Raw genomic sequence first — 17,088 nt, forward strand, 5'->3', positions numbered from 1 at the left:
CGAGAATAATACAAACAAACGGAGACAAATAATAGAACCCGCATCACAACATTTGTAGCCACTGGCAGAAACCCTTCGAAATAAACCCGATGCTGCTTCTAATGCATATTAGTCGGACCAACTGTCACTGAGCGATAATCGTTCCTCTGTCGATCAGTTCGAAGCCATCTAGAAAAGCTGTCAGTTGTAGTGACACTAAACACTGATCGAGAACATCTACCGTGAGGTGGAAGAGTAGTGTTGGGAGCGAATTCCACGTAGGGGATGGAGAGCGAGCCGAGACGGTCGCAGAGGCACACGAACGACGGCCTGTCTCGGGCGCAGAGGCGCCAGCACTCCGTCATCACCGCGTATCTGCAGATGCGGCGTCTGGTCGCAGAAAACCGATCGAAACATAATAGTCTTACATTTCATCTGAACAGCTGATTGGTTTCTCCAGACGATTACCATCCAGTAGGTACTGCAACATATCCTTGTCGCAAACTGTCGGGTAAGGAAATCCTCCCAGAGTCACAATCTCCCATAGCACTATTCCGTAGGCCTGGAACATATCTCTACAACAACCCAAAGCGATACTTCGACATAGCAGATAAAAGATCTCGTCTTATTTCTACGTGATTATTCTGTACACTCGGCTTGATGATGCCAAAGTTCCCGTAATGGAAATGAGCGTCGCGACAACAGAAGCCTGAGACCTAACATTCGCCCAGCTGAATGTTTGCGTCACCTACTCACTCTTGCGCTCCTGCTCTTAATTTCGCATCAAAATTTTGTGATCAAAGCCGGCCAAAATCGACGTGCAGGTGTAATTTTGGTTGTGAAGAATAAAAACAGGCAGATCAACAAATAAGAGAAAAGCAACTCAACGAATGTCGATGAGAACGACAAGGAACACAACAGTGACTAAAATTTAGCCACCGCGAAGAACATTATCTTCGCAAAATCCGTACCCTTACCCCTACCTTGGTTTTTTTCTTTAATATTTTTGTAGGAATATAGAATTTTTGCATGCAACAGGTGTTTCGTGACAATCAAAAACTCGCAGAGATGGACCGAAGTTTAGCAACGTAATGTAGCAGACCTTTGCTTTCCATGTGTGCATGCACTGTAATTGATAATGACTAATGCGCCATTTATCTCCGTGGTATTTTTTAAGAAAATATTTTCCTTCGAGATTTTTGCAAACCTGTCATTTTCAATTCATAAAGTCTGGCTGTAAAATTTGGTAAGGGTCCTAACAAAGGTTAAGAACCTGTCGAACCTGTCGTTCTGTTCTGAAAAAAAAACCTTGAAAGCATCAAATATACGCTTCCAAGGAAATGATCGGCACTTTCAGAGCAAATAATTGTCCTACTCTTACCACAACAAGTGGCATCCTACTAATTATTCTCTTTCTCAGTGATGTTGTAAATTTTTGAGCATTCTCATCGGGAGATTTTCAAAAAATAGAGTTCTACTACAGCATACTGTCCGAGTTAATATGAGAGAGCCTCTGAGTGAAAACGGTGGGAAATGTGCCACCGCGTTGTAAGGGATCGCAAAGCAGCCCTCAGCAAAAGTGTCACTCATCCGAAAGGAAGGCGCGAGAAGAAACAGGGCACATGACTTTAATTTTGAACGAATAAACAAATTTTTATTTTTTCCTACCGAAGAAAAAGTGACACTACAAAAGGAATACTGATTTCTTGGAGATGCTGAGAATTGGAAATATGTTCGACACAAATCTACGATAGTCTTTGGGATTTTTTAAACCAGTTCTGTGTGGGACCCTGGGTAGAAATCGGATGGATGTCAGGCCTCCTCAAACCTCAACGTTGTAACAAAACTTGCATTATGGGTGTGTTGGATCTTAGATGCGATAGGTTGCGAGAATATAACCGAAATATTTACGCTACGAAATGGAGGAAATGGACACTGTTCACTTTCTTAACGCATAACATTTTAGAACAAATTTTTCATTGATAATGCTGCACGAAAATTGATCGGCCAAGATGCATTGTGAATTGTGTGATTCGTTAAGGATGAAGAGATGCAGTCCGAAAGTTGTCTGAGCGATGGCGAAAGGCTCTAGAACTCAATATCTCTCAATCTGCCGCTTTATTAGTATGAACAAAATAACAAGAAAGTTAGAGTTACTGACTTAAGAATACTCCTCGTCATTTCGAAGTGATATTATTAGACCCTAATCAATCAAATTACATTCTCGTGCATTTGTAATGCGGTAACAAGAAAAAGTGATATACCGGAGTGCTTCTAACACTATAAAGACAAGAACAATGGGGTCTGTTGCAATCCTGTCGTGAGATTTGCATGGATGAACTTGGAAGGACTATTCTAATTCCAATTCTGGGTTAACTATCGGAAGGATTCTGATCGAATGTGCCGATACCAACTCCTGGCCCCCGTACCACTTAGTCCGTGCTGTCGATGATTCGACGACGCCCAAGTCCTTCACCTTTCCGTGGTCGATAAATGGGTTACAGTGTTCCGGAATAAAAACACTCATTTGATACATACACATATTTGATACAACCCTAAGGTCTGTGCAGATCATTTATGCTTTTATAAACTTTTTAGATTTATAAAGATTTATAAAAGATTTTAGATTTGGAGAGTTGAACTCGAACGTGGTGTTGGATCTGAGGACTGATCAGCGCTAAACATTTCCCCTCTACTAACTCCCAGCGCACCCAACTAGCACATCTACAACTACTACCACTTACCCATACATCGCTTTTCGTTGAGTAGAGGTTGTCTCGTATCGCTTCGGGACTCAGCCATCTAAGCGGTATCACACCTGCAAGAATAGGTCTCCTCTAATCAGCTGTGTCTGGATTAACGATGTTTTGAACAGAAGTACTACATCTCAGTTTTCGTCACCTTTACTCATTTTCACATAAACGCCGGGTCGTGACATGCCAAAGTCGCTAATTTTCAGTTGTTTGTTCTCTCCTACCAGTATGTTTCGTGCGGCTAGGTCTCGATGCGTAATGTTGAGAGACTCGAGATGGGCCTGAAATCAAAAGCACGATTTACCGCAAAGGAATGCTTCTGCCAACAAAGTTTTCTTAACAAATACGTTATCTAGTTCTACGTTAGTTTATCTCAACAAATACGTTAAATTTATTATTAGCCTTCCTCAATATTCTTTCTTTAATGTCTCCACATCCGGTAAAATAGTATTCAGTTACACTCAGAATTCTATACTTTGAGAAGAGCAAAAATAACACCTACCATTCCATTGGCAACCTGTGCCGCGAATGACTGTAATTCGGCCGGATCTAGAGAGTACTGTAACTGATCCGTTCCAATCAGCGAGGAGTGCATCGCAGCTGTCACGCTTTCCTCCATGCGCAACGAAGTTTTCAGAGTTGAAACCGCCAATGACAACTTAAGTAAAGGTAGTATGAGAAATTGGTTGCATTCAATACGAGCGATGTTCCAATCCATTTAGTCCTTCATTGATTTTTAGAGCTTTGGCGTAAAGCGTAACTTTTTGAGTTTTAACGTTGTGTTTTGATATAAATGCACATCTGCAATCATCTGCAATTGTTCGACCAAAGCGGGATCATTTTCTATTTTTTCTTTGAATTTGTTTGATCATGTTAACCACACAGTTGTAAAATAAAAACAAAAACATACAGTAATAAGTAGCAATTAGCTTAGTAGTAGGTAGTAGTTTAGTAGTAAGCATTTAGCAGTTAGATTTCATATTATCCGAAGTTCCGAAACGTTTGTTTTATTTACCGTTCTGGTTGGACCAAACTAGCAACGTTAGATCCGCGACGAAAGCAAAATTGTGTCTATTATTTGCGGAACCGTAATCTCGCTATCTATCATATAAATGAACCAAACAACTCCTGTTATTTTTCTCTCTCTCTCCCCTCCGTTTTCAAAGTTGTTATCGTCGTTCGAACTACGTTATTTTATTCTCGGAGAGCAGATAAATTAGTTTTTTTTTTCTTGAAACAGTGAGAACTGTTAGCGGTATGCTAAGGAATGGTCGCCGAAATAATAGAAAAATTTCAAGCGCTGGATCGAAACAGATGAATTAATGGCAATTTTTCGAGATTGAAGATGAAATGAGTATTCCATTCCGTATAGGTTCGTTCGCTTCACAAAGTTTATTGAGACATTTCAAAAATGAAGGCATCAGTTACTATTTCCCAGAAAGAGTTATGAATTGTGCAGTTTCTTCCAAGGAATCACTTTAGAAAAAGATGAAAGAGCGAAGGAACCTTGGGACATGCCAATATATGAAATGTAATCTCTGAGCACCGATGATCACAATAACTTTCTTTCGTTATTGGGTTACATAAAATTGACGCTTTTTCCTTGGAAGCGCTTCCTCTTTTGTTTTTCTTTTTTCCTCTTTTTGCCCTCAAATTTGTTCTCCCACACAACGATTACGGCAGCATTTCAATGTTAGTTGTGACATGACGAGAGGACAAGTGTTGCATTCGCAGACAGGTGCTGAATATCGCTTTGCGAGGCTGTCGACGACGACGTTTTAAGCCATGGACAGCCGAATGACCGCTTACCTGCTTTCGTAGATTCTGCAGGTAATGCTTCAGGTCGCCGAAAGGGACGTACTCCATGACCATACATTGGAAATCCGGCTCCTCGCACAGACCATACATCGTCACGATATTTGGGTGACGACCGACCTAAAATATCGATGGTAATGATGGCGACGTCGTAGTGAAGACAAGATATGAGAGAAATGCATGTGATAATTGACAGCAAAACAGCTAGCAGGATTATTTAGACTCTGGCTGCTTACGGAGGCTAATTCACTCCTATCGAAAATGACTTTTCCAGTTCTTAATATGCAATGTTTCAAAAAAGTTGACAGAGTTTAAGCCTTTCTTTACTGCTGTTTTGCAACACTGCTCACCATGAATTTAATATTTGGCTCAGAACTATCGCCGTATATACAAATAACATATGCGAAAAACTGGATAGAAGAGATCTTTTTCGTTGGACTTGGAAGGATGAAAGAGATTTTTTTGCGCGCATAGTTTTTTCTTCGCAGCACAGGCTTGCAATACACTCTACAAACCTAGACATTAGATGGTTTGGGCGCATCAGTTTATCCCACGAGACAACTCTTTGCGCTCATGCGAGTTGAGGAATCCAGTTTACGTGCTGTCAATTGATTACTCGAAGGGGATAAAGAGTGGCATTATTAGGTAGAACTGGTTAGTCTGATACTTCCACTTCTTTCTAACTCCATGGATTTGCAGGATGCTTCTCGTTTCCTCTGTGGTGCTTGCAAACTACGTTCGCCTCGAAACTTTTTTGTTACTGCACCGAGCAAAACACCGAAGATCCTCCCGAACGTTGGCTTCAACCAAGTCAGAAAGTCATCTTTTGGTGAGGAATCATAAGAGCAGTGGGCAGTCGCGCCCTATCCAATCACTGGTTTAGCGGGTGTCGAATTATGCCTGTTACCTGTTATTATAGAGGTTTGGCGTTTATACAGGTTTAGCAGGTAGCAGGTGAAAATAATTGGGCTATAGATTCAATTTTTATTCTAAATGGATGTTTTTGAACGAACAGTCCCACCTACCTGTTTCATAATGTCCATTTCCCTGAGAAATTCTTCTTTTTCTTCGTCGATGGCATTTGTCTTGAGCTGTTTTATCGCCACTCGCACAGCCATCCCTTTTGGTCCACTCATAGTTCCTTTGCAAACAAGTCCAAATGCGCCTTCTCCTGAAACGATGACAAAAATGAGTGCACCTGACACTTTTTTACGGTTTTGGATGATGAAGTTCGTGCACGAATTACCCATGGAGCTGCCTCGTGAATTGCATGCATTTCTCTCTCTCCTAATAAGCTGGGTCAGGAAAAAGCTTCCAAGATATGAAGTAAAAGAGTCTGTTTCTAGAAATGCGCGTTCCTGTTTTTACTTCTGGTGCTATATAAGATAAAAGGGCACCAGTTGACGGAGAACTAAACGATTCCAGGGGTTGCTGTATAAATAATTTACGGTATCAATATAACACTTCCTGCAATTGCAGAATTTGACATTGAATTTGAAATTACAGAATACCCAAAATATGAAGAAAAAAACGTTTTCATATTTTTACATTTCATGTTTCTCAAGGAAACAATGGACCATCTGTACAATGCTGGAGTGTTGATGGGGACTGACTTTTTGGTGTTTTTGAAACGACAGGCGTGATAGGTGGAATATTCAACATTTCAGTGGCATTTTCTGATGTTCTACTTGTTGCATAATTGTAATCAAGTGAACATTTCAAAGTTTGGAAGAGTGTTAGAAACGATCGACCATAGGCTGTCGACTTTGTGCTCAATGGGCAGTCGAAAGAGTGCGGGATTAAAGGCAGCATACCACGAATCTGAGGTGATGTGGATTTCAAGTGGCGTATTTGTACACGGGATAGTAGATTATGGAAAGGGATGTGATTCCGTCCATTTCTTCCTAATTGCCGTAAAAAAACGACTCGGGAGATGCGCGGGTGCACAAGGCTGGCGCGCTCCAATCGAACTCCTTGTGGAAAATAGTGCGCCGGAACGCTGAAGCCGTATCTTCCGGGCCGTTTTCTACGGCAATTAGGAAGAAATGGACGGAATCACCCTTCTTTCAATAATCTACGATCCGTATATGCTCCACTGGAAATCCGTACAAATCCAGATTCGTGGGGTGATGCCTTTAAGGAAAGCGTCTTCGGCGGCTTTGTTTCAGTTAAGTTTTAACAATGTGCCATTATCTAGGTATGAAATAGGTACGAACTGGAATCGGAAGTAAGAACAGGAACGCGCACTTCCATTTTTTTTCGTCAAAAGTGTTTGTTGTGTAGGAACCGCTACCGATAAGACGTTGGAAGTGCTTTTATTAAAGTTGGAAAATATTCGGCGAGAACTTAATCGTGGAAGATTATTTTCCTCACATTTCTTCCCAACAATCACTTTAATAATAGCGTTGGATATGAAAATCGAACCAAAAAAGACAATCGTAGAGCCAACAAGAAACAGAAGTTTTAGATTTCTCTCAAAGATTAATGTGTAATGTCGCTCTGGAAGAAGGACTAAGGGAAACATTTCCATCGCATCGCTCCTTCTGCTACCACTAGACTACTATCGAACCATTAGGGAATAGATAGCTGAGTGTTACCGATCACAACTTTCTTTCATGCACACATTCTTCCACATTGTCATCTCACGGCATTTCATGGTCTTCACGCGGCTCGAAAAGAGTCAGGGTCAGAAGTAACGGCAGCTATCAGTAACTCACCTATGACTCCTCCAACACTGACATCGTCAGCGGGAATTAGCCATTCTTCCTCAGTCTGTGGTGTTCTGAACTCGACGGGCTGACGGTAGAGAATGTTTGTCTCCAGGATCGAGTGCCTGAATCATCGTGCAGGTAGAAGAGTAGTAGGAACTAAAGAAGTCATCAGATTACCTAGAGTGAGACAACGTCCACGGACCGAACCGAGGCATTTTCCTTTTCTTAGCACTTTTGCGTTTTCGATACAAGCAATACACGCAAATGGTGCACAACGGGCTAACCATAGTGAACAGCAGCAGAAGTGCAATGAACACGGAAGGATCTATCTAGAAGCAGAAGAAATTCGTGACAGTCATAATAAAAGGTAGGAATGGAGTTAACCTCATGCAAAATCGTTGCGACCCTGGTGAATGCAGGCGATGTTCTTTCAATCTCCACTGTTTCACCTACTGTCGGGATCACTCTGGAGGTGTTGACAACTCCTGAACATCTTTCTCTGCCCGCAGGATAAAGAGAATATAGGAAGCAGGAAATCCTCGAGAAGGAGCGAAATCTTGGACTGACAGTTATCATTTCACTGTGGAATTTTGGGCAACTTGTAACAGGGCATATTTTGTTGGAACAGCAAGCAAAGCAGTTGAAATAGGAAAAGAAGTATTTTAGCTCTAGTCATAGTAGGAATATTCTAGCAGCTTAGACTAAAACATCTCAGAGATAGCGTGTCTCGGGACGTCTCGGTGATTGTGACTCATCAGTCCACTGGCAGGATTCTAGGAGCTAAGCGGTAGTAACTTCGCCTTTTCGTAACTTATTTTCTGCCAATACCAGTAACCTAGGTTATTAGCGGAAAATAAGTTTGGAAAATAACCTTCTCAGAAATGGCTTTTAAAGGCAGCATACCACGAATCTGAGGTGGTGCGGATTTCAGGTGGAGTATCCGTATACGGAGTCGTAGATTATGGAGACGGAGGTAGTTCTGCTCATCTCTCCCTGGATCACTGCAAACAGCCGCCTCCAGAATGCTGTTTTGTACGATGCCACTTATTGCAGCGCTCCGCCCCTTGCGCCGCCTCCGCCGCCGATGCGATTCGTCGAAAATCAATTCGAACTGCCCCGATAGGCAGTAAAGGACGCTACGCGTGCAAGGGTGGCGCACTGCAATAGAAGGCATCGTACAAAACAGTATTCAGGATCCGGCTACTTGCAATGATTCAACGAGTGATGAGCGGAATCACATCCCTTTCCATAATCTATGACCCCGTATATGATACTCTACCTGAAATTCGTACCACTCCAGATTCGCGGTATGCTGCCCTTAAAAAACTGATCATTTTGAATGCATTTATCTCATTCCTGATCAGCATCTGTAAGCGTACAATCCTAGGGCTCCACTGGCTGTCTGCCAGACGGAAGCAGGAGTTTGGCGAAGATACCCACTGTAGATTTGACGAAATCAGAATCGTACGCACCATAAAGTTCGCAGATTTTTGGGTGGACGGCAAATGAGCTTCTTCTCCTCACCAACGCAGAAAAGTAAATTGGAGCACTGACAGCACTTGCACAAATTTTATGAATTTCTCGGCTTTTATGTATCCTTGGCGCTGTCTTTTGTGAAAAATCCTAAGGAAAACCACCTCACTTCATAGAAGTTCATGAAGTGAGGTGGTTTTAATTAGGATAGCTTAGCGTGAATACTACGGTTCACTTCCGATTGTATTTTACAGGTCGCGTACCAAATATACTGGAGAGATTCAGCTGATGTGTTGGCTGAGCATCCGGAGCACGTTCGAGGATTGGTGTGGGTTCTACAGGTGAAGTGTTGAAAAAAGCAGCGATGTCGTCGGTGTGGCAGAAATGATCGTCTTCAGCGAACAATGTCACCTTGTACTCATCAGGTCGTTTCAATTCGTAGTCGAAAATATACGAGTAATTCTTCTGATTCTGCAAAGAGCATGCCAGAAATTCACTATCAGCAACTTCTTGAACCATCAGCGTACCTGAACTCCTCGGAATTCCCGCTCTCCATCGTCAGCTATTCGAAACCGGAATACATTTGGATCTATGAACTCTACGGGTGGTCGAAACCTAGGAAATAGTTGCAATAATCGATAGTTTTCTGGAAAAATCGCTTTTTCATCTCCGATGTTCTAGTAAAAAAAAACACGAGTTCTTTGAATTTTGTCTTTGTATATATTTGAAACCCATAGTTCAGAGCGATTTTATAAGCATTTCAAGGCTTTATACATCCTGGATGATATTTTGTACAGGAAACTACTATGATCAAGCTCTGATTTTGAAGAGTTATTGAGATTGGTTTTGTCTGCAGAAGTGAATGGGTATTTTGGATAGATCAAAGCAAAATTGTGAAATCAGTGTTGCGATTTCTTCTCCTCCATAAAACTTGTTTAATTAACCATTACTAGTCCTCTGCTTCAATAGACAAGCTCTCGGAATTATTTTATCAAGGTGATCATTACGCTGTTCTACAACTAATGCACAATCTCCGTGGAAAAAATCTGAACATGTTGCATGTGCGCCGTTGCTCTCTAGGCTAACATATAAATTCTGAATTACATAAGTTTATTGAGTAGAAAACCGCTTGGAAACCATTTCAAATAAAAGTTATATTCAGGTAAAGAAGTCAGTTTGACATTCCCTCGTTGTATGACACAAGAAAATGTTGTTTGCATAACTTTGGTTGATAGGTAGAGAAACGACATAAGCGTGAACAGCTCCGGAAAGAAAGAGCAGGTTCAGGAAGGAGAGCCAAACTCCTCTATCGTCGCTCCCTGATGTTCAGCGAAACGAACATAACCATCAACAATGATTGACGCAAGCATGTCAAGAGCACTTCGCACTGCTCATAGCCGCCCTCGAAAATGTTCACCCAGGTAAGCGCGCGACGCCGACGCAACGCACTCTGTCCTGCCTCAACCGGACCCAGCCCGTTGAACATGTTCGGCAAGCTGCTTCATACGACACAAATTTGTCATTGGGGAAAAAAATGGAACGCGTTGGTGCAGCCTACTTCTATGAAACCTCGGATGTGCTTTGTCATCCTCATGGATAATAAAAATGTGGTTTAATAATTGATTAAAACGGCCATAAATAATCTGATATTGTACATTTCCTTCATTATCTGAAACAAAGACAAAGATTCAAGGTTTTTTCTATGAACTTAAACTCTTCACTTTCTACAATTCCTCTTTCATATTTCTAGTAAAATTTTAATTTTTCGTTCAAATTTTCCCGAACTTTTTCACCGACCTTATTTTATGTAATCTAGAAGCCTCATTTTTTGTTTGATGGTTTAACAGATGCATTGGATATAGTTGGATTTGTGATTGTTTTTGCCGTGATTTTAAGTTAAGTGCAGTTGCGTAAGCGGCTGCGCTCAAGGCCCCGCGAGAGTCAGCGGTTGAGATATCATGGTGGGACCATGGTCAGCTTTACTCGCAATGTAGCAACGAGTGGTGACTACGCTTCACCGCTCCGCTTCGAACGCAGCCGTTTGGATAACTGCAACGAGCTTCATGTCGCTTTTACCCGACCATGTGTGCACTGCACTCATCCATGCACTCATCCACCACCTTGTCGAATATCCACTAACTTTAGATCGTCTATGACGAGTTTAAACTCCTGAATATATTTGATTACGACAACAAGGAGCGAAAGAAAACCAAGCGTGGATAGTTCCTTCGACAGTTGCGGCCGATGATATGGAAAAAGAAACAGGAACGTAATGTTGCGTTCACGACTAGTAGTAGAAAGTTGGGGGTGTTTGAATTCCTGACAAACTCTGGATATTTCAAAGGATAAAGTTTCTGTAATCAATCCGCTTGGGAAGCGCCTCTAACGTTCACTGCAATTCAGAATCGTCTGAGGTTTACGAACGTGTAACTGGCCTATACAATGACTTGCGGTGCCCAGCCGACGTGTCAAGTCAGTGCTTTTATCCTCCCAGGCAACTCTGGTACCAATTTATCGACTCCGGAGGGATGAAAGGCTTGGTGAGCACTAGGGCGGATTCGAACCTCCGATCGATTGTGCAGTAAGCGGAACCTCTAAACGCTACACTACACCCGTCCCGCTGTATAATAACGCGCTTAGTCCATGTGTGTGTGTGTGTGTGTGTGTGTGTGTGTGTGTGTGTGTGTGTGTGTGTGTGTGTGTGTGTGTGTGTGTGTGTGTGTGTGTGTGTGTGTGTGTGTGTGTGTATGTATGTATGTATGTATGTGTGTGTATGTGTGTGTGTGTGTGTGAGTGTGTGTGTTTATGTGTGTGTATGTGTATGTGTGCATGTGTGTCGCGAAAAAAATCCGTGATAATGCATGCTCCGCACCGGTGAGATGGCGAAGTTTTGTATCATTACGGACATCGCCATTTATGTTGGCCTTGATACGGCAAGTTCGTTTCTGTCATATGTTAGTGAGGATAAATAAACTTTTATGTGAATGTATACTTTCAAATTTGCAAACTATCATGCTGTGTAACAACGGGCTTATTCCGTCACGTGTGTGCCCCTGTGTATGCGTATGTCTCAGTCAAGAAATTCCAAAAAGAGAGGGAGACGGATACTATGGCGTCGGTTTGGTGCCCTGGAGCCTCATGCTAAAATTTTTGGATAAAAAAGTTGTAGAGAGCGTTGATAGCAAAAGAAGCAATTCTAATTTTACAAGAAATGTCACTAGTGTTATTTCTTATTGATCCCTGAAGGCAAGCGGGGCGAACACCAAAAAAGCCGGCTTCAGCCGGGCGTTCAGGCTGGTTTTACGGATAAAAATAGGAGAGTTTGATGCTTCCAAAAGAAAATACACCAAGTTAATCAGAATATTAAGAGATCAGTGGTCACAGAATGAGAAAGTTGCTTAACAGTTGTTAATGAGTAGTTCTTAGATGATATCTACCGTCGAGAGCTTGGAAGATTCTCTACGATTTCTTACTACAGTTTCCTACAAGTCGTGCAGTTCTATACGTGATCATTTTCGAATGCATTTTTGGAAGATTCCGGAATACCTTTCATGAAGAGTGATGTAGAATGTGTACACACGATCCTCCTTGGGTTCATGCTTCCACCTGATCTCCATTCCCCCACTGACTTCGACCGCTGACAGCGCCGACGGCAACGCTACAGCTCCTTCTAAACGGCGTATGTACTCTACAACTTTCCCAGAGTAAATCAGTGCCTAGGGCGCAACAGGCGCTGGCCGACCAGCAGCTGCTCCGCTTGTCTTCCCATCCATCTCAAATCGATCGTAAAACAGAACAAGTGATTCTTCGTGAGAGATTGCAGCGAGCCGTAGCGGAGTGGCGTTCAACACTCTTTGCGCAGGTCATGAGTCCTGTGGGTGATTGGCCAACGGCTCTGTTCGTAGCGAAAGATAACTCACCGCTGCAAGCGCAGTATCCGTCGATGCAATGAGGGACTTTATGGTTCTTAACGGTAGTGTAGGCGGCGTCCCCGTACGGATAGGGCTTCGAATGCATTTGCAGCCTGTAGTGGAGAAAGAGGATTACTATTACACAAGTGAATAAGTAGGCGAATTCGGGAGAGGGCATACGTTTGCGAAGTCTTTCCGAATGCGAATGACGGATCTATAATAATACTACACCTCACCTGTATTCACAGTCATGATTGATCACAAGTGGATGATTGTTGAAGAGCAAAGGGATAGGATGTGTCCTTTCATTCTGAAAAATTGACAACCATTTACTTGGAATTATGAAATGAAACAACACTGGGTACTTCACACAAGTAATAGCTCATAACTTCACATTTTCTCTGATTCTCCTGCGCCAAAATGTCTGATGTTCTTCAAAAAAGCAGCTTTTTTAAAGAACAAAAGATGACAATGAGCTGACTGCATCGGTAATCTTCTCACAAATGACGACTTATAATTCGCGGAAGTGATCAAATGCATAAGATTTCAGGTTGACAGAAGAAATGATCGTTGTAAAAACTTAGAGGGAAGCGTACAACCTGATTCCCGTCTCGATAGTTCGCTAAAGGACGTTTTTCGGTCAGAAATCGAGAGTCATCTGTGCTCAACGAATTTGTTTTATACTTTTCTGATTTTCGTAAATAGAATCTGTCCTATTATTCAGTTCAAAGATTGACCATTAGGATTGCATTTTGTGAAGTAAGGTTATCCGAGACAATGAAATTTACATGACTATGAAATTTTACAAATGAACTCTCTCAGAAACAAATATTTTTGCGCCTACATTTAATTCATGTAACCAACTACATTTAATTCATGTAGTTGCGAGATTTTGAAGAGATACTTAACTATCTTTTTTCAAGAAAAGGACTTCAAAGAATGCAATGAGGGAAAGTGAGGTTTGAAGAGCTAACCGTGAAAAAAAAGTTATGCTGCAAAGTAAAGTCTGTGCTAAGCACGACGAAAAACAGCAAGATAATTATTCGGACTGTTTTTGTTCTTCGTATTAGCCATGAATGTCCACTTTATTTTTTAGGAAAATGTGTAAACAAAATCAGGGAGAGGCACAGTAATTCAGAATCAAGCAATCTTCTTTGCTTTCATGGATGGCGCAGGTGAAGAGTACCCTTCTGAATTGCAGTAACTTATCACTCATAACTTATAAAAAGTGAAATTTAACAACCTCCAGTTTCTTTCTGATATATGCCCACTCAAACAATACAAATTCAATTTTAATGAAAGCATGGGTTACCCCTCCAAACCTCGTCGCAGCATGCGCAGAGGACATCATTTCAGGAGAAGAAAACAGCAACGTGCGGTCTCCACTCAATCTTCAGTTCCGCGTCGGTTTTTGCAGGTTTTTTAATATGAATATCGCGAAAACAACAACGTACCGGACCAATGTTCGACACGAAGTATCCAGGAAAATCGCGTTGGCATTGTTCGCCGACGGCACTGTAACGGAGGTAGAACCCTGTTCGTGCCAAATCTGAATGCTTCTGTTCACTCGAGTTGCGAACGGTTTTTAGGCTGCTGAGCTGCGCGTGTGCGATCGGTGATCCTGACAGCTCTTTAACGACCACTGCCAGCTTACCTTTGGCCGCTGTCCAAGTGACAGTTGTTTCCAGGAACTTTCCGTTATCGATCACTACCGCCGTATCTATGGAAACATTTGATGGCGGAACAGGATAGTCTAGAAATGGACATTGAATTTTCTGTGTAAGTGAAGGTGAGCCGTACTCACAGGCGACATCTGGCACATTGTCCTTCCTAGGCGATTTGACGCACTCCGCCACGCATGCCTCGTAGGCTTTGTGGCTCTCCAGGTGAGCGCATTCAAGCACGCAGTCGGACCGCTGTTGCTGAGCGGCCACGGAGATAACTGGTAGGTAGAGTGCAACTAGCAGCCGAATCATACTCCTTTGTTGATCATGTGCGCGACTTTTATATTAAGGATCTGAACGGCGAAAGCCAGACAGGCTAGGAAAGAGTTGGATCGATCATAAACTGCAGATAAGGTTCGCAATAAGTGTAGAACAGAGGAAGAGAATGGTAAGCATTGTTGCAGAGAAGCCGCGGATATTGAGCCGACTCTGGTCTCAGACAAGCAAAGCAAAAACGAGAATGCACTACTGAATATTCAGTCTAAGCCTCTCTTTAATTCCATTATGGGACGAGAGCAACGGCGTGGCCAGAGATCTGTGCAAAAACATGTCTTCGATGAAGGTTAGTAAAAAAAAAGTAAAAACCGAAGATGTAATGATCTAAAAAGGATGAGTTTCAGTTAGAGTTTTTTAAAGCAAGTGAAGAAGAGGATCTTCAGCTTACGTGGAAATATACGAGGGTTTTGCCTCTCGCCTCTTGAAAACTATGCGAAGAAATGGTCGGTGTGCCGGAAAAAAGAATTTTTCAGCTAGCATATCAAAATCCTTGAAACATCGAAACACGGGAGCGACTTTCTTTTTTTTATCATATCATGACCTTTACTAAGTAAGATTTTCAGCACTTGTTAGGAACATAGGATTGTAAAATGTAGTTCTTTGTTTCCAGTGTAAGACCACTTGGAAGTGACTCGAAAACAATAAAAGAATAAATATTTGCATGTCATCGTCAACCAGAAAAGTAAACTTAATATAAGCAGGTGACTTCTTTCAAACTTTTTTCTGATTCTCTAGTAGCCGTAGAAGAAAGAATCCTCCATCAAGAAGATGAAGAGAAAACATTGAGCTCTTCGACTAAAAGTGAACATCTCGCTCTGAGCAGGTTTTGGACGATATTTGGGGTAGGGCATCAAAACATAATTACTTGTGAACTTGTTCCTTAATACAAAGTCTGCCAAAAGAAAAAGTAGGACATGAGAACATGAAAAAATGTAACAGTGACTTTGACGGTAAGAACAAAACCATTGCCCGTTTTGTCAACGAGCCGAACATTGCGAGAGATGTGTGTGTGTGCTGGCTTCAGAATTCCAAAGTTTCAAAAAAATGACACAACTAGAAAATTAAATGGAAATGAGTGCGCAAAGAGGTGTCAGATAATGTCTAGGTAATTTCGAGACGCTCAATACTTTGAAATGTCTGGAAATTGCGACGAGAGCAACACAATACTTACTAATTAATCAATTACTTTGTCAAGAATACTGCTTATGAAATACAAGGTGCTCCATGTCAAAGCAAAACAGACTCAGTATAATGTCTAGTTATGAACAAACCGCGAAAAGTACGGGAGACACAAGGTAATAGGTGAGCGTTGGCATCCTATGGGAAGTAAAATTTAGTTTACTCTTACGATCCAGTTGCTTACGCGAAAGCAAGTTTTAAGCGCAGCAAAAAATACTCAGACGACTTGATCAGAAACTCAGACATGGTATTAAGGTAACATAAATGCTATTAAAGTAGGATACTGCACTTCAAAATGACTATTCTTGCTGAACTAAATTTCTCGAACGAGTCTTACTAACCAATAAACCCAACCAAACGACTCTGTTGTATCGATCCTGCCAGGTTTATGCCATACGGAATGGCGAACATGTAGATGTATAGGTGGTTTAAAAGAGAATTGGGCAGGCCCGCTGCGATGTTTGAGGCAAAATCGTGGCATATTCACTGATCACAAATTGAAAATTGAGTGTTAGTTAAAGGAAGCAGCGGTGAATCTGTTTGCGAAGGAGCGGACTAAGGCGAACGTGAAGTGGTCACTGAACTTGGAGTGACCGATTGTTAAGTTTTGCGGAGCGAAGTGATTCGATTCGATAATGTTACCGACAACACTGCTAAGGCCAGCTGACGCAGTTGCTAGTTTACATCAGGCATTCCGCGCCGGAATAGTGTGCTTGCAGCTGAGTGCGGAGCGAATCAAAAACGAGGCGAAGATTGGTGCTCGCATTAGGCGCAAACGACTCCTTCTACGTATTTAGAGTGCATGAGGAAGCACACGTTCGGGAAGTGAAATTCCCCCTTTCCTCACGCGTCCGTCATTGTTATCGGAACCACAAGCCACACTGTGTGGATGTTGTGTGTTTCTTCGATTTGGTAGACAGCATTAAGGAAGGAGGAAGGTCGATTGGATGGTGAAACAGTGTGCAGCTTTTCAGGACGTGACCCGGTGGGTGAGAGGTCGCAGTAATGCCATGGGATGCAGCGCTGAAATTTATCTCACGTGAGGCAAGTGACCGAGCTATCCAAAACCAAAATCTCCTCCTCGCTACCGTACCTAAACGTTACTGAAAAGGAATTTCTACAACAACAGCTCAAAATTCAAACATCAGCGATGCGCACATCCTTCCCAATTCTTCATAAATGTGAGAGGGAAAGTTTTATGTATTAAATTGTTTGCATCGACAATAAGCGATATGTCACTAACGAAGGCTCGTTGCACGTTCTCTTC

General features: G+C 42.1%; 1 protein-coding gene across 2 annotated transcripts; it reads right to left on the minus strand.

The window, feature by feature from the left end:
- Window positions 1–124: 124 nt before the first annotated feature.
- Window positions 125–14,618, minus strand: RB195_010409 (uncharacterized protein; the record flags this gene model as incomplete). 2 transcript variants are annotated; one of them, XM_013452067.2, is made up of 19 exons in its annotated part: window positions 125–168; window positions 221–354; window positions 408–541; window positions 2,724–2,797; window positions 2,881–3,013; window positions 3,235–3,390; window positions 4,542–4,667; window positions 5,573–5,718; window positions 7,265–7,380; window positions 7,436–7,587; window positions 7,643–7,743; window positions 8,995–9,202; window positions 9,259–9,346; window positions 12,278–12,401; window positions 12,652–12,755; window positions 12,879–12,952; window positions 14,097–14,191; window positions 14,297–14,395; window positions 14,447–14,618. In XM_013452067.2, the coding sequence occupies 19 exons, from the start codon at window positions 14,616–14,618 to the stop codon at window positions 125–127; spliced, it is 2,280 nt and encodes a 759-aa protein (XP_013307521.2). The 2 variants fall into 2 exon arrangements, with proteins under 2 accessions (XP_013307521.2, XP_064048981.1); XM_064191398.1 differs by having other exon boundaries at window positions 14,443–14,455.
- Window positions 14,619–17,088: the final 2,470 nt, after the last annotated feature.

Source organism: Necator americanus, chromosome III (assembly GCF_031761385.1).
Source record: "Necator americanus strain Aroian chromosome III, whole genome shotgun sequence".
In the NCBI taxonomy this organism is placed as follows: Eukaryota; Metazoa; Nematoda; class Chromadorea; order Rhabditida; family Ancylostomatidae; genus Necator; species Necator americanus.